Raw genomic sequence first — 16,485 nt, forward strand, 5'->3', positions numbered from 1 at the left:
CGTACTAATACCACAATTGCTGTGTTCTCTGATCACACCCACCAATCATGTTTTTTCTTGTGCACCAATCCCTCAATTTTTGATTTTAGATGCTTTTTCCAGTACTCACTGGAAGCTACAACCAAGTCTTGCTCAGTCTCCCTAGCCTCAACTCTATAATTGATTATGATCCTCCATGCAATTGTGTAGCAAATATAATTTGGTGGCTGCTCTTCATAGTCTTTGCCCTCCATCCATTCGGCCAATGGGAGAAATTCAAGGTGATCACACATTTGGAGGGCATGATCTGGAGTAGGACTGAGGGAATCAAGCATAAAGTAGCCTGGTGTTGGGGCAAATTGTAAACCTTCCTCCCATGTACCCATCACTTGGGACTGAGAGGCATCGTCATAGCTAAATTGGCTATTGGACATTTTTCAAAAACCTAAATCTCTTTTGGGAGACCTCGCAATACGCCTGTGGAGTTAGCCTGTAACAGTCTCATGTTCACACCAAAGGCATCTTGTAGTTCAAACTTAGGAGTATTCATACCAATAAAGCTTTGCCTTCCAAAACTTCGTCTGGGGAAAGTAGAGGCCGGGAGAGTAGGAGAGTTTGGGATTCAGGGGATGGAACAAAAACCATGGAAATGGGTGGTTGACAGACCAAACACATTCTGCCCACTTGGCAGGTTTGCAAAGAAGCTTCCAGCACCATTTCCAGTACAAGTTTCGAGATGTCGTGTAATATTGATACTTAATCATTACAAAGTATATTACACAAGATTCGCAGATGAATCCAAATGCGGTTTAGTTTAAGACGTTAGAGGCTTGGCATTAGGGTTTGGAAACAAATTCTGGCTTGCGAGACCTGGAAGGCGGTTTCGAACCTTACTGTATCTTTTGAAAACTTGTAGCCGTATGGAGTACTGTGTGTGTCAAAAGGCAAAAAACCCATCAATTCATTCAGCGTTTGATATGTAAGTTATCCCGAAAGGGTAAATTTGACCATATGTGTTCGTAAAAACGTCCCAAAGTCCCAGGCCATCATCGGCCGTTATCATCTAGGGGGTATCATTGATCCTCTCCATTCCCACCGCACGTTGTGTCCCTCATCATCATAAAACCTGGTCCCATAAAAGAAAAAAAAAAAAGAAAGAAAAGGAAAAGGAAACCCAGAAAGGCCATGTATTCAGTATCCTTCCCCAGTATGCACAGTCCGCTCCTCTCGCTTCTCTCTATCAGTCACCGGTGCGCGTCCGTATCCATCCACTCCAGCGCCGAGATGCTCAACATTTCGCAGTAAACTCCCCTCTGTAAATCGATTTGGCTCAGAAACATCAAGGAGGGGTCGACCGTTGGTCTGCCTGCTTCCCGTTGCGACACCACGCCCTGTTTGGGCAGAACCTTGACCATGGCTCAACTTGTTCCGCGCGAGCAAACCCGTCGATATAAATGGCGATTCCGGAGGTGGCGGCGAAGTCCCCAACGCGGCTGCACCTAGATGGTGTGCGGTAGCACGTGTCGTGTTTGAGCGTTGCCGCCCACGTGAAGAGGGCGCGAACTGTTCTGGTGCAGGCACCTGCGAGGTCATTGTTCCACTCCGCTGTGGTTTGCGCCAGGTGGTGGCGCTGGGAACGACGATTGCACCCGGGCAGAGCTCCGGTCCAGTTGCATTATCGACGAGGAGCGTTCCAGGTTGGGCAGCCACGCCTCGACCCTTGCGGGCGTGATGAGGTGGCTCTTGATACGTTGGTGTTAGATCGACAAGAGGCCTTTGAGGCTGTTGAATGGACTTTGCACGGTGGCGGCCGGGGGGAGAACTGATGGTGTTTTCCCCGCTTGGAGGCTTGCCCGAGGTTTGTCCGGGACGGTCCGAAGGGCGTATGGATGTTTCTAGGTTATTTAGCAAACCATGTGCGGTGAAGGGACCATTCTGTTCAGCCTGCTCCTTCTCACGTTCCCGCATTGCATTCTGACGCTGGGTGTAAGTGCGGCCCAAAAGGCCTGTTGACGCAAAAGGTTCACCAACTGTAGACTGGTCTCGCTGAGTTGCTGTTGTTTGGCTACGTCCACGCTTCTGGGCACTAGCACGGCTTGTGTTCTTTGGTGAAGGTGGAGTTGAAGCTAAGGGCGTACTGGAATGATTGTTCATGGAAGTAGCCATCCAGCTTGACCGTTTCTTTGATGTTGGCGGGCTTTCATCTGAAGGAGTGACTGGTCTGGCAGCAATTTCATTCGCGAGCGCATCCAGGTCTACTAACGGCTTGAACGAACCAAGCTGATATGGAGTAGATTCCATAGAGTACCGGTTCGCATTAGGTTGGGATGCTCTGTTTGCATTCGAATGGGTTTCAGGTTTGCCGTTCGAGCTACCTTCGCCCATGACACTCACAAGATACCAACTGCGCCATTGTTGCACAGCATTATACCACTGACAACCGGTGTCCGAGCCACTCATGGAAAAGTAGTGAGCGAAATTGTCGCTCGTAAGGAACATGCTTGCCTTTTGCTGACTTTTGACTACGAAGCACAGCTTCTTGGGCGGCTTTATCCGCCGATAATCCCGCTTTTGAGGGCAGTAAATATCGAAATCGGACATGTGGCATATATTCATTGACTCTCCGCCCGGTTTCTTCGCCATGAGAATTTGTCCATCAGACCGGATGGTGATATACCGCTTGTCCCATTTTCCCTGGCGTTGGGAGTGGTAAATGTGGAATGTCGCATCTTTTGGTTGCTTTCGAGGTGCAGTTCGAACGTCGAGGCCTTCGCTCACGTCTTCGCTTGGAGCCGTAACGACTTCTAGGTGATTCTGCGTGTCATCATCCCAGGAGTTCAGAACTTCCCGGACATACTCGTATCTTCTCAATGGTCGTTCTATACCGAGCTGCTTGAAAGTCTCCATCAGAATCGCAGCTTTTGGGTCGATCTGTTCGCTCAAGCAATTTGCGGCGGAGTACAAAAGGTCCTGAACTTTGGTAGTCGGGGTAATTGGGAGATTTATGAAGGAGTCATTGCAGACGATCAACACCTTGCGTTCTCCCGCATTGACCGCAGAAACCGGCGTGTCATCGGGGAATCCGCTCTGGAGATCCTTCGGATCAATCAATTTGGGCGATGATATTAAGTTCTTCAAATCCTCCCTAGCCTCCCGTTGGGCCTTTGAAGATCCATTCGTGTCAATGCCTTTGATGCGGGACAAAAGGCCGCCTTTTTCCTTCACAAGCTTCTTGCCTGAACTCGGTCTGTTATGCACCGCTGCTGCTCTTTCATTTGCAAGGAGCTCTTCGCGAGTACTTCTCTGAAGGTCTACTGGTGGTATTTCGCTGTCCTGTCTTTGTTCATGTTGCAAAGGAGATGTCGGGACATGAATATTTTCAGGCCTTCCACGAGTCCGCTTGGAATCCGCCTCATCTTCACCCCCGCTGGAGTAAATGTCTCTTGAATATGACGGACGGGTCGCTCCTGCAGACATTGGAGGAGACGATTCCTCATTCTCGCGATGTCGATCCAGGGATCTCCTCCCTAAAATTCGCGAGAAATTTCCAATCTTTGGGCTCGATGGCTGTGAGAGAGTCTGCCTCGGCGCATCGTAGAAAGATGTAGCCGTGAATCCATGTCCTTGGTCTGGAGAATGCGCTTGAGACTGCGAGGCCTCCTGGCTCATCCTAGTATTATCGATCCAGTTCTCTATGTCCGCAAATTGTCGATTTTGCGATAGCGGGCCCGGTGGAGGCGGCGGAGGGATTGAAGTAACGATCCTGGTAGGCTTCGCATGTCGATAGCGAGACATGCTCCGCTTGATCGATTCATTTTGAGAGTTCGCAATTGAACAATTGCTTGACGGATTGGCAGGCAGAGGAGGAGGCGCACTCGAACCAGAACGCTGCACGCCCGGAGCTGCAGCTCTTCTCACCGATCGATACCGGGAAAATTTCGCTGGCTGCTGCGCTTGGACCAGTGATGAAGCACTGCAGTTCTGATCCATAACAGCGACATCTGCATGCGCCAAAGGCTTTCGCATATGTAGTCAGGTATTCCAACGTCGCTATCGTCGCACGTAACAGTGATCGCATGCAAACCAGTTTCCAAAGTTTTCTGCTGGCCGGTGGATCGTAGAGGGTTTGCCCGATCGCTCTGGATTTCTCTCGGGGAGTCTGCCAATGAGATGTGGCAAGAACCGGTAAACGAGAACCGGCGAGCTGTCTGGTAACTTGGCAGGTAGATGTCAACAGGAAACGGTCAAACTCAATTTGAAATTGAAATAGTGGTAAGCTGTCAGACCAGGCCATGGAATGGACTCCGAAGAGGTCAATTCCAGCACTCATATGTGCTCAGCTCTTTTGAACCCCCCTCGGCGCAAGTGAATTCGCTCTTGGGGAGGCAAATAAAGAGGGTTGGGGGAAAAAAAAAAAAAAAAAAAAAGGAAGAGAGAACATGCGCTAGCTAGCTAACTCACTATTTATTTAATTAATGCAGGCTTATCAACCTAGCCCTTTGAACGAGAGACAAAACAAGGCATGCCCGTGATCTCACTGCGCAAACTTATTGAAATGGCGCGTCGTCACTTGGATGTGATGTCACAAACTCTACCCTAAGTATCGCAAGGCCTGACACTCTTGAAGCAGGGGGACAGAGGATTGAGCCAGAGTGAAAGCAGACACCAGCATTTGATTGACCTTCTGTGTCTTGTTTAGGGGAAGGGAAATGGGAAGGGGATGAAGCAACTTTAATGACCGGAGAGGGTGCAGTTAATTACTCCCCACTAAGGGCTGGGGAGGTCAGGGATTTTTTTTCTACTTAGTTACATCGAGACTGGCTGGATTTTAAAATGAGGCCCATCTTGGACCCATCCACCCGATCAATGCAAAAGCTGTGAAAGAGCAGCAAATGATCTTGATATGCCAGGTTTTCAATCTCTCCTCCACACATCTACTCGACGATGATCATCATTTATGGTGTGTGACATTGGATGATGGGTATTTGTAACACCCTTCCAAGATGCACCATCTTCCGGAGTGCTTGAGCTTTGTTGACTCTTTGGTGTTATTGGCTAATTTCTTTGAGTTTCAGTTGTTGCTGGACAGTACAGAGTACAGATGCTTGAAGTATTTCCCTTTGGACTATTATGTATTTCTGTTTCAAAGAGAATTGTAGTTACCCCGTACCCTGTACTCCGTACATCCATGAAAGAATAAAGCAACTCCCCTTCACCCAAACAAAAGGGGGTGCTGCTGAGCCTGATAATTTTCTACCTGCAGAAAGCATGTCAAAGAGTGGGGTGGCAAACATGGTCTGTACATGTGTGTTGTGGACAGCTTGCATGTGGGGACATACATTCATGTACAGAGTATGTATGCACGTCCTGCATATCAGGTCTGGGCACTTGCTGCGATGATCATGTCCCGGTGCTGCGGTGGCCACCGTTGCCGCACATTTGTCCGATTCCTAGTGCCATGTCCGGACTTCGCGGGTAGAGTTTTGGTTATTGGTCGGGGCAAAGAAGATGACGATGTCAGCGAGAAGTACAAGGCAAGGGGAATTCACCGACCTACGGGCATACAAGAGCCGCATTCGTAGCGGCCGAAGGACCTGATCACCTTGCTAGCGCAGTGGCGTCGTCAATCGACGAATTGAGTTATCGAATTGCCTGTCTTGGAGAAATCTCCAGCTGGAGAGCAAAATATAACGTGTCCGTAGGTAAATACTCCGCACGGAGCGCTCCACAGCGAATTCGCATTTGCCTCCCCTGCAGCTGGTGGCCAAGTGTTCTTACACACCTGGTTCCCGCTCAGAACCCAATGCGTAGTTAAGGATATCCTTCAATGGATAGCATGCTCACTCCTTGACACGGTACCCATATCGTGGTCAACTGGGTCCTTTCCTGGTGGATTCCGGTGAAAATCGCGGCAGGCTCTTCTGCCAGACATTATTCACGCTGGGGCCATTTTTGCACCTTGGTGGCTGACGTAGCTCCTTGATCAATTTCATCGCTTTACTTACTCATATAAGAGCCCATCTCTCTCATCTTCCTCGATCACGCCCCGAAACTGGCCACAGATCAAGCCTGGCACGCGCTCCTCTTAACCAATGCCGATAACCAGTGTGATGTCAAGGCAAAGTAATGCGCACAGCAAGCCCATCACGCCAAGAAGGGGCAGCTAAAATAATGAAAGCAATAGAAATAATACTGGTACATGTATTTCTGTGGAGGAAACAGTGATTCCATTGCCTTGACATTGATCTATATATCTTTCTATACCGGTACATGAACGTCTCTATTCTCTGTCTTTGTGGTTTCTGTATACTAGGTAACTCCTAACAGTAAGGCTATTAGGTAGTCTTCATAGTCCTGGACTGCATAATATTATAATGAATAATAATAACAAGCATATGAAAGGGCTAGAGTTGAGTTGGAGAGGCGGAAGATGAGTTGATGCGTGAAGGTTGCGTTTTTCCACTAGTCCCAACCTGGAAAGGCCCGTCGGATTGAGGCTTGGCATAATGGTGATCACGGGATCGCCGCGCCCCGTCTCAGCTCGCCAGGCTGGACGACCACTTTTTCTTGCAGAACACTCACCAGGGCTCAATCGAACTTGCTACCATTAGTTATCGCAGCCATTCTTCGAAACTAGGCCAAATTCTTGTGTTGAGGATACATGCAGCTAGTACAGGGTATACGGAGTACAGTCACTTTAATGTGAGCCGTCATAATCTATAACGCGGCCGGTAACCGCAAGAACCAATCTGCATCTCCCGTCCAATTTGCTCCTTTGCTCATTTTCTTGGATGTCTCCGGTTTCATTGGCGTTAAACAGAGGAGCAACCATTGACTCTCGGGTGGCTAAATTCTAAGTTCACAAAGAAGTTAAAAGCTGATCCCAATTTCAATTTCCAAAGCACACTTGTCCTCCAGCGCGTATTAACGGGTGCTTTCGCGAGATGCACTTTATCTTGCGATCCTGCCCTTCTATAAAGAACCGGAGCCGACGGAGCCGGATGTAATGGGTTTTAATGCCGATAGGCACGGAGTTCTCGTCTCCTGCAAGAGGCGTCAGAATCCAGAGGTCGAAACAACATCGTTGTTGGACAAACTCCACAATAATTGCTACATACCACCAACTCACAAAGTCCTGGGTATCAACTGGTATACCCAGCTCCTTCAGCGCTTTAGTGGATAGATGTGTGTCGAATGGGCGTTGCACACCATTGCCAGGCGTACCACCTTGCTTTATCCTCTCCATTCCCGACAACGGCAATCCAAGGATTTCAGCGAATCTCTCGCACATTTCGTATTTAGTCACCTTGTCCTCCGACGAGAATTGAAGGATCGTTGGAAATGAGGCAGCCCTCTCCTGCTCGCCGAGATATTTAACCGCAATATCGTGGCATACTCTTCCTACATCCTCTGTGTTGGTAGGGTATCTCTGTCCCCAATCATCCATCTTTACTTTGGCATCGGCGTCTTGTGCCTTCCATACCGCGTCGATTAAAACGTTTACCGCGCTTTCACTGTTGGTATCAGCAGAACCGTAGAGAACAGGTACTCGTAGGACCACTCCCTTTCCCGAACCCTGAGTGGTTTCAATAACCGCGATCTCCCCGTCAAGCTTGGTTTGGCCGTAGATATTCGGGGGCTCGGTCTGCGATGAGGTCTCATACGGTGCTTCCCCAGGACGACCAGGGAAAACGTAGTCCGTAGAAATGTAGATGAGAAGAATGGATCTTTGTAAGGTTGCTTTCGCGAGGGCTTTGGTGGCTTCGACATTCACCTTACGGGCGAGATCAGGGTGGGCATCGCACTGATCTGGAAATCGGTTGGCGGCGCCTGGTTACATCGTGTCTCAATACTCGAAATCATGGATGAATTGCGCCCGGCTTCGGACACGAATAAAACCATTGGGATGAACAACGACGACTCACAGTGTACGACAACTTGCGGTCTGATATCGACCCACGCCGAGATCATAAATCAGCCTTCTCGAACGTCCAGAAACCTTCTGATTTGCCCACGCAAGAAAAACATCCAATCCGGCAAAAAGCATTTTCGGGCACGTTTCACCAGAGTCCACTTACTTCACCTCGTCTAGTAAACTCTCAATTTCGGAGGGGTTGGTGAGGTCCGCCTTGACAATGTCTGGAGGGGCAGCTCTTGTGAAGCCTTGGCCAACCGCTTCCCAATTGACGTCCTTCTTGAAAGCATTGAGTACCTGGCGCCCGAGAAGGCCGCTGGCGCCTGTTACAAGGGCTTTTTGCGTCATCCTTGGCCAATTTACTGCTCTTGGTGATTTGAAGAAATCGAAACACCTTGTGCGGGGATCGCGAGGGTTCTACTTCTTACGTCATATGAACTTCAACCCGGGAATCCCCCTGCAAGATAGTTCTTCAATTCTGCGTACTATATGCCATCGCCATGTGGACCGAATGTGCAGCATGTGAACGAAAAAGCATTGCCACTGTGCTAAGTGTTTGTAGAGTTTCGTCATATAATATCCCAGAGTAAGAGGAAAACTGTCCATTTTGCTCGGTTCCTACGGCCGTCTTAGCCTCCTGCACTGCTCACGGTACAACCGCGTCCGTTCTCGATGAAGTTCTTGCGCTATACCATCAATCAAGTCTTTGTCCTGTGCTCGCTGGATCTCCATCACTTGAATCACAGAATAAGCCTCGCGCTCTCCCCACGTAGTTCGGAGTACACCCCACCCATCAAGTCTTGCCCGATCCCACATTACATATCCCCATTTGCGAAGTGGAATAGGGCGCTCATTACTCACGAGGGGCCGGTAGGCCCTTGATCGCCTTGCCCAGTCCCAGACGTCAATCGGGCCAGTGTCCAGGTCTGACGTGTGTGGAAATGCCCTCTTCACCTCCGCTATGTTAGAGGATTCTGTGGTGAAATACTGCCGCGCCGCGATGTCAATTAGGCTATGTTCGAGGAACCATAGCTGGGTCGAGCGGAGTGGACGGTCGTAGTCTTCAGTGGTAATAATTAGAGGGTTGCTGAGCAGTGTGTGGAGGTAGCTCAGCCCCTGAGATAAATGGTATGCAATACAACCATGATAGATCCCTTCCTGCACTAGGGATAAAAACTCGCACCAGCGAGGAATAGACGGTAGAGCTGCACGGAAAACTATAACTGGTTAGCCTTATCAAAGGGTTACTTTGATAGTGGAAGTCACTAGTACCATTTTTCACTCTCTCCAGTAAATAATCGTGAACACAGGCAAGTTGCTGTTTTTCCCAAGGGGGAAACATCTTGTGAAAGATTTCTTTTTGGTCAGGAAGATGGTCGGCAAAAGGGTCCTGATCAGTTCCTCCTTTGAACAGCTTGCAGTATATTTCAAATCGATAGAATGCGATCTCGATGCGGTTGACTTCGCTTGACGACAATGCCCAAGATCCTGGTTCTTGGTTTGCTGGACCAAATGGCGTGCTGAACATAGCAGAGACGAAGTCATCCACAAAGTGCTGAACGAGATTGTAGAACCCGGCTATAGGCAGTGCTTCCGAGAGCCTGGATGGCTTGGGGACAAGCATGGGATTCGATTTTGACAAAAAACCACTTATGAAAGCCTCAGCGGTTTCTGGCGTCCAAGGGACGGTATGCTTGGCTGCTTCGTGGGCGACAAGGGCATAGTGTAGTAACTCAGAATTCAGCTGAGAGGTAAGAACCTGGGGAGTAATCAATTTTTCAGCACCCATAAATGCCTGGTACATTGACCAGCAACACAATGCTGCGGACCTCAGCGACATCACATCTGGAATGGCAGCCAGTATGAGTTGTTTAAGCTCTGTCGGGAGGCATTCCAGGCGTGATTTGTGAATTATCTTCTCGGCGTCCATTTTATAAGTAAATGGATCTGAAGATAGGAGTACAAACGAAAGCGGGGAGGATTGGGATGAGGGGGCAGGAGGGCAAAAACTTGTGAATGATGAGAAATTTGAGAGTGTGAGGGGAGTTGTTTAAGCAATACTAGGTATCTATCTCAGCAAGGCCAAGGTAAACTGTTCACGGTAGTTACCTAGCGTTGAGTCTCAGACAAGCCAAGCCCATACATCTAGCAGTCCCCAGACACATGAAAATATTAACAAAGACATAGAATGAAAAGCAAAAGAGCAATATAACTCTGATGCTCCTCAACGTTGTCCGAAGGCACAGTGGTGGTGGTTTTATCCCATATAAACAATCCAGGTAGTCAGGTCAAGGGCTGTGAGGTAAGAAGAAATGTTTTGTGGAGCTTCATTTGATTTCTATGAGGTTTACTCTCCTCAAAGATCACCTAGTTTCATTGTAAAAGGTGGCATCTTATGGAAAGATAGCTCTGGGATGGATTGAAATGAAAAGAGAGAAGCCTCTTAGGCGCGCTTTCATATAAGAATTTGAGGCATGCTTGTTCCGGGCCGGAGTTGGTACTAGCAATCATTATCAACTCCGAAAGCAACGGGACAAGTTCCTCATAGTTGAGAAAGGAATTTCTCAAGATTTATATCCTAAATACAAAGACGGAATTTACAGGCACGATGTCTCGGTCCGAGACGGTTGAAGACGCCGATTGCCGTTGAGTTAAGCCGTAGCTAGTGATTTCGCGAGATAGATAGCTGATTGGTATAGTCCGTAGTATGGAATTCAACGTCTGGAGACGTCGTCAGCCAGGGACCACGGGGCGAGGATCTGCGGTGGCAGACCAGAAAGTCTTGATAGTCGCCAATGGACGAACGTTGAGGTTGCTGGCAGCGATGGCCAGACAGGCGGGCCAACAGGGTTCGAGGCTAACCGAAAATAGGCTAGTGTATTGTTGCCTCTTGGCAGAACTCAAGCGCGGTTTTGGCGGTTGAAGCCCCATTTGTGCAGCGATATCAACATGAAGCCGCCGCTGGGTGTGCTGCGTTAATGATCGGATTCGTCTCATATCAAAACAATGCTAACTACGGAGTAGATGTATGTACATTAGTAACCAGCGCATCATATCTTCTTCCTTCTCTCCCCAATTTATTTTCCTTTTTTCTTTTCTTTTTTTTTTTTTTTTCAACTAACATAGACCTTGGCAGGACGTTCTATCACATCGCGTCGATATCGCCGTGTCGATACCGGTCTTTCTGTTTCGACGTAGGAGGATGAGCGTCTTCGATGTCTGGAAGGGTGATCATATCGACCGGTTCTATACGTGACTGTCTCTGAAGTATTCGTGGAATCGAAAGCAAGTTTCAGTAGCCAGTAGAGGAGGGAAAAGCCCGCTATGCTACCAATGACAATTCCGGCAATCGCACCGCCGCTCAAGCAGTCACAGCCATTACCATTATTTGACGAAGGTGCCTCCTGTCGTGCTTTGAGAGAGTACGATGGAAGCTTCTAAACGACTTTGAAGTTAGCAATCACTTCAACAAAATATCACACGGCGATGCGCAGATTGGTACAATGCGGGTGTGGCTTGAGTTCTCCTGGTGAAGCGTGCAAAACTGGTAGGCTGCGGGGCCGAGAACGCAACGAACCATTTCTGTCAGAAAAGTGTGTGGTTAAGCTTGGATACTTCCGTGGAACACCAGCGGGAAATACGGATAATCGTGCACGGTCAAGTTCGAGGTTGTATGTATGTTCTGTACATACATACAACCAGTTTTAAGATGCTGCTATAGACCCTTTTGTAGAAATATTTTAGTTGCCGAAACAAACGGTCTCAACAACGCGATGATGTACAAAATTTGGAACAGGAAAATCCTGGAAGACTTTCAAAACTACATTGCAACCCGCTCCTATGAGAACATTCATAAATAATTGCCCACTAACGGTCTGGCAGATCCTGCCATGATGTCAGTGCCCAGGACATATTCAACGGATCCGGCCATGAGAGACAATAGCCTAGTGTGCGAAGTGCTTTTTCACCCATGGCAAAGAAAGTCAATTGCGGGCTTAGATCCCACATACTTGTAAAAAGGCCGTTCTATGAAAATCAATCTCCAAGAACGAGCTCCGCCCCTGATAGATATCCAAGTTCTGCTCGCCTAGTGACGTCATCGACGACGATCCCTCGGCGGCAGCCATTCGGGCACGTGATTCAGGCTTAAGGTTTGCTCCGTTTGCTCCTTTAATAGGGGTTAGTTGGCTACGGATGGGAAGAAAAAGGATCGTTCTCGGATGAACCAAGAAAGAGATTTAAATGAATCAAACCTTTGTTACAATATAAGTTGCGTAGTGCTAGGGATGAAGAAGAAGGAAATCGCGCTGCAATATTGAGAGCTACTCAACTCCAGGCTATGTCGCGGAGCAAACATAAGACGAAATATGGAACAAACCCTGAACGCCTCGCTTTAATTCACTTGCTCAGGTATAGTATACACGAAAGCAGCAACCAGACACATAGAAACAAAACTAAACAGGTATATCCTGCCAATCAATCAGGAGCTTCGCTCTTCGTGATGAATGGGTAGCCTTGCATTTGTATTGGCTTGTGGCGATCTTGAACCCAGAGTCCACGGACTGCCGGACGGGCCCTGTTGCCATCCAGTACTTGTACCATAACCATCCCTCGAAGCCCTGCTTGCACAACGAGCAGTACCAGCCATGGCGCTAATAGTCGATCCGCGGCGCCTCATTCGCATTGTAGCGTCTCGTAGTTCCTTCTCATGCAAAGCTTCCGAGGGAAGAAGAATAGCACGATCGAGCTGATAGGGCAAGCCACGATGCCTGCCTCTGATCATCATGGCAATGATTACGAGTTTCGATATCACTTTGAACTGAGCGGACAGCGAGGTGTTTGTACCAGGGTATCCCTGGGATAAGCCGACCGTTCCATAGGCGGAAACGACTTCAAACAAAATGCCGAACATGGTAAATTGAGGGTCATTGGCAACACGCGAGCCTTCGACAATGGAGATAATAAATAGGCCCAAGAATATGTACCAGATGTCGAAACCAAGCTGCCTTCGCAAATGTGCGACGACGTAGCTTGGGTGTTTGTCCGAGATCAGTTCATCCTCCTCATCTCCATAGTAAATCCCCAAGCTCTTTTCCTCGTAAACGTTCGTTTTGCGTAGGGATATCGCGATTGGATAAATTGATATATACATCATGATCATATACGATACCTGCACCCCCGGATGCAGCTCCGAAAGACTTATTATGGATAAGCCAGCCGTTCTAGTGGCCGCGGCTTGGAACAAAGCGTCCACGAACCGTAGTCCACCTGGTATTGAGGTCACGGCGGGATTATTTAACTGCACGCAACATTAAAAAGAGTCCCCAGCCTTGGCTGTCGGATTTGTTCGTGAGAAAACTTACATCTAAGATAATGAAGAGGACCAAGTCAATCACGTTCAATACCACGAGAACCCAAAACAGCAACCAGGTAGCCGAGCTGGGGAATAGAAGCGTAAAGCATCGGCGTGGATGATCCAAAAGGAAGTGAAACTCTTCCCAAACCGCGGTACGTTTCGGGAAAATCTTCCAGAAAAACCAAATAATGAAACGAAGCATGCAAGGGAATCCAGTGTTCCCAATAATGATGAGAAATGTCATCAGAAGCAAGGGGAATATAGCATCGTAAAAAGAGGCCAACGAATTAGGCGTGAGCGAAAAGCCTTGGTTGTTGAATGCGGAGCCTGCAATGAAAACGGCCCACCAAGGTCGACCAACGGCGGCGCGTATAGGAAATATTCCCCATCGGGTATGCAGAATCCAGGGTACCAAAGATACAATTCCCAGCACATGGAAAAACACGAAATACGCGATTAGAACGTAGGCGAGAGCTTTCAGGGCTCTATATTCAATGCCACCAAGTTCGTTTTTCTGCTCCTCTGTCAGATCCACAAACGCGGAATTTCTCCCAAGCGTGGGCTGCCAGCTCAGGTAGGGGGCTTCTCTGGCTTCGTCTCTGGTACCAAAGAATAAAATGGACGCAAGCGTTCCTCTCCTCTGCTTTCTTCGATGGTCGGGAGCGGGCTCTCCTACGTCAGCAGTACGGGGGAAGGTCGTTGCTCGGCGTGAGCGTGCAATGTTGGGCTCATCAATGGTGATATGTTGGCCTCGAGATCGCTGCTGCTTCAGAGGAGAAATTTCCGGTTCCTGGTCTGATTGCACAGTTCTACTCCGTGATGGCTCGTCGCCAAAATCGTCAATAGTCTCGGGCACTCCACCTCTATCGAACTCGCGGGGACTGGGAATTCTAAGGGCTTGAGTTGGCCTTCTTTGGTTCTCGATAAAGGTAATGTAGTGATCAGAGCCGTGCTCCATTGGAGACCTTATGTGGCTATCTGTAGAGATGCCAGCAGGCACTTCCGTTGTCTTGGACCTATCACTGTCATTCTCGGGTCCCATTTGGGCGTCGCCTCCATTTGACGCCCCCGAGCTATCAGCAATCGAATTCGCCTCCTGGCTCTTGCTCTTTGGTTCAATGAAATGTCCGAGTGCCTGCCCTTCATTATCCCGCAACACCGTTATTTTCCGGGCGCGTACACCCATCTCTAGCCTATTCATGTCACTGCCAGCACTGCCAGCACTAGGAGCTCTAGACCTTGTGCGTGTGCGCGTTCGTCTCATCATCTTTGCCTCTTGCACGACGTGCTGAAACCGCTTTTCGAACCACCGCAAACGGATAAAAACGACCGACGAGTGGATGACAATCGGATTCGCAATCATTGACCCTAGCCATAGCCCGACTTGTTGGTATGTTGGAAGGCGGTCCAGGTCGATCGTATTCAGGCCGCTCTGGGTGGAGGAGCCGGCTGCCAGGAAGAGCGCATCGGTATAAGTCAGGTTTCCGCCTGGATAGAGATATACGGACCCGATGATTGTAACCCCAATTATGTAGGCGTAATGGATGAAGATGAAGTTGAACTTCAGCGTGTTGATCCATGGGATTCTGCTTTTCAAATAGGCAAGCTTTCTGGAAAGCCGTGATGCGAATCGAGATATAGACATCGCGGCTTTTGCGGGTCTCGACATTCCTACCCGAGTTGACGCTTTATGGCGCAGAGACTAGCCTGCGGAGCCGAGTAATGGAGCTGTAGCTGATCCGTAGAGTGGTATCCATAGAAGATGACAGAGATAGAAACTGTAAGAACGTTTGGAGCGCCACAGGTCACATCTTCTCCCGTTAGGGATCCCCGTATTCAGAGCCACGTTCCTCTCGTTGCGTGGAGCCGCTGTCTGAAGAGAGATCAACGAAAGGATAACCAAAAGCTGAGCATGGCACGCATTATGTGAAACCCAGAGAAAGACTAGCGAGTCTGATAGATATGCATAGTCTCGGAATGTGAGCTGGTCCCAACATCGAGAGAGCTCGATATCAGCGCAAAGGTTTGGCATTGCCCACCGGCGGAAAGTGGCTGCAAGTGGAAGTGTGAGTGCCCATTGCACGAAAGCTTGTCCATGGCGGCGCTTCAGCAGGTGAGGCCGCCAGGCTTTCCACCGCCACTAGCCGTGCACAGGATGCTCTGTTGTGTGGAAATAGCTGTTGCAATCAAGGTTGTGCTGTTTCCATGGTTGCTGTTGAGATCAGGATTGATCTTGCTTTCGCTCTGGGCCCGGCATGTGAGAAATTGGCTTTTGCGCCCCTTGGCCGCGTGGTCCAGAGTGGCGACAACGACTAAGTTTGCATGTTGCGGCGAAGCTACCGTAGGCTTCTGCGTTCATCAGAGAGAGGTTGTTATCTGCTCAAAATGTAGCTGGAGCACGCAACTATCCACTATACGGAGTACAGAGCTCTGTACTCTGTACTGTGCTGTTGAAATACATATCTATCAATGATGTAGCTTGTTGTGTTAACCACCCTGTACGGAGTTACTGTGCAACAAGTGATCCCTGCAGCAACCCCTGAATCCGCCGAAGGTGCTTAAGAAATGATTTACTCCCTGACATTGAATTTGTTTAGCATTCTGGAAGAATATCCTGTTCTTCTCCTTTTTTCCGCCAAAGGTCAAGCTTGGCTTTCTTGATGATGACACAACACCACCAATAAATAAATGCCGTTAATTTACGCCGCTGCATCATTGTGCCTCTTTGCAGAATTGCATTCACTGGTTGGCCACGTGTGAGCTCTGCAGCCACGACGCCCAGTGACTAAACGGCAAACCTCATTGCGCCGCCATCAAGAAGAGTGATAGTCTTGAGATCTTCATCCCCAGCCAAGACAACCAGCTTAAGATGTGGGAATGAATGATTTGTTGTTGCACTTTATGACGATGATGCCCGGAACACAGTCGTGTAGAGGCTGCATAGCGTTGTGAAGAGAGAGCCGGAAGGTTGCAATGCAAGACTAAGCATATGGGGTCAATAGTCCAAGACAATCTTGTCCGACACCACCAGTAAGAATATCATCCTCGCTCATTTCGATGCCTGGATGGAATGTAAAGAAGCGCTCGCGGAGCAACCGGACGCTGACATCGCTCTCGGTTCGCGAAATGGCCTCAAGTATGCCATACACCGCAGGCTGCCCCCCGCTACACGTTTTCAACCCATGTCAATGCTGAATCCCAGCCTGATCGATTATTCGGATGAAGATGCCTACTA

General features: G+C 48.8%; 6 protein-coding genes across 6 annotated transcripts; 1 reads left to right on the top strand and 5 right to left on the bottom strand.

Annotated features, from left to right (window-relative positions):
* Positions 1-910: 910 nt before the first annotated feature.
* On the bottom strand, positions 911-4,654 carry CIMG_06440 (uncharacterized protein). The gene has a single exon (XM_001242543.2). The coding sequence runs from the start codon at positions 4,003-4,005 to the stop codon at positions 1,171-1,173; it is 2,835 nt and encodes a 944-aa protein (XP_001242544.2). The 5' UTR covers positions 4,006-4,654; the 3' UTR covers positions 911-1,170.
* A 593-nt stretch (positions 4,655-5,247) lies between these two features.
* CIMG_06441 (uncharacterized protein) lies at positions 5,248-5,561 on the top strand (the record flags this gene model as incomplete). Its single annotated transcript, XM_001242544.2, has 2 exons — positions 5,248-5,331; positions 5,358-5,561. 2 exons carry the CDS (start codon positions 5,248-5,250, stop codon positions 5,559-5,561), a joined length of 288 nt encoding a protein of 95 aa, XP_001242545.2.
* A 1,112-nt stretch (positions 5,562-6,673) lies between these two features.
* CIMG_06442 (dTDP-4-dehydrorhamnose reductase) lies at positions 6,674-8,274 on the bottom strand. Its single transcript, XM_001242545.2, has 4 exons — positions 8,058-8,274; positions 7,905-7,924; positions 7,098-7,809; positions 6,674-7,023 (listed from the first exon to the last, which is right to left on the bottom strand). Exons 1-4 carry the CDS (start codon positions 8,240-8,242, stop codon positions 6,993-6,995), a joined length of 948 nt encoding a protein of 315 aa, XP_001242546.2. The 5' UTR covers positions 8,243-8,274; the 3' UTR covers positions 6,674-6,992.
* A 238-nt stretch (positions 8,275-8,512) lies between these two features.
* Positions 8,513-9,824, bottom strand: CIMG_06443 (uncharacterized protein; the record flags this gene model as incomplete). Its single annotated transcript, XM_001242546.1, has 2 exons — positions 8,513-9,111; positions 9,167-9,824. The coding sequence occupies 2 exons, from the start codon at positions 9,822-9,824 to the stop codon at positions 8,513-8,515; spliced, it is 1,257 nt and encodes a 418-aa protein (XP_001242547.1).
* Positions 9,825-10,627: 803 nt separating this feature from the next.
* CIMG_06444 (uncharacterized protein) lies at positions 10,628-11,786 on the bottom strand (the record flags this gene model as incomplete). The annotated part of the gene is made up of 5 exons (XM_001242547.2): positions 10,628-10,864; positions 11,017-11,331; positions 11,375-11,476; positions 11,591-11,609; positions 11,767-11,786. The coding sequence occupies 5 exons, from the start codon at positions 11,784-11,786 to the stop codon at positions 10,628-10,630; spliced, it is 693 nt and encodes a 230-aa protein (XP_001242548.2).
* A 425-nt stretch (positions 11,787-12,211) lies between these two features.
* CIMG_06445 (trk family potassium uptake protein) lies at positions 12,212-15,195 on the bottom strand. The gene is made up of 2 exons (XM_001242548.2): positions 13,258-15,195; positions 12,212-13,193 (listed from the first exon to the last, which is right to left on the bottom strand). Exons 1-2 carry the CDS (start codon positions 14,893-14,895, stop codon positions 12,375-12,377), a joined length of 2,457 nt encoding a protein of 818 aa, XP_001242549.1. The 5' UTR covers positions 14,896-15,195; the 3' UTR covers positions 12,212-12,374.
* Positions 15,196-16,485: the final 1,290 nt, after the last annotated feature.

This window comes from Coccidioides immitis (genome assembly GCF_000149335.2).
Source record: "Coccidioides immitis RS genomic scaffold supercont3.2, whole genome shotgun sequence".
NCBI lineage: Eukaryota > Fungi > Ascomycota > Eurotiomycetes > Onygenales > Onygenaceae > Coccidioides > Coccidioides immitis.

Coding starts and splice junctions, on each gene's coding strand:
- CIMG_06442 (XM_001242545.2), bottom strand. CDS start 8,242: ATGACGCAAAAAGCCCTTGTAACAGGCGCCAGCGGCCTTCTCGGGCGC. Junction 7,925..8,057: donor AGTTTACTAGACGAGGTGAA/GTAAGTGGACTC, acceptor GGTCGATATCAG/ACCGCAAGTTGTCGTACACT. Junction 7,810..7,904: donor ACCGCAAGTTGTCGTACACT/GTGAGTCGTCGT, acceptor CGATGTAACCAG/GCGCCGCCAACCGATTTCCA.
- CIMG_06440 (XM_001242543.2), bottom strand. CDS start 4,005: ATGCGAAAGCCTTTGGCGCATGCAGATGTCGCTGTTATGGATCAGAAC.
- CIMG_06445 (XM_001242548.2), bottom strand. CDS start 14,895: ATGTCTATATCTCGATTCGCATCACGGCTTTCCAGAAAGCTTGCCTAT. Junction 13,194..13,257: donor TCCTCTTCATTATCTTAGAT/GTAAGTTTTCTC, acceptor TGTTGCGTGCAG/TTAAATAATCCCGCCGTGAC.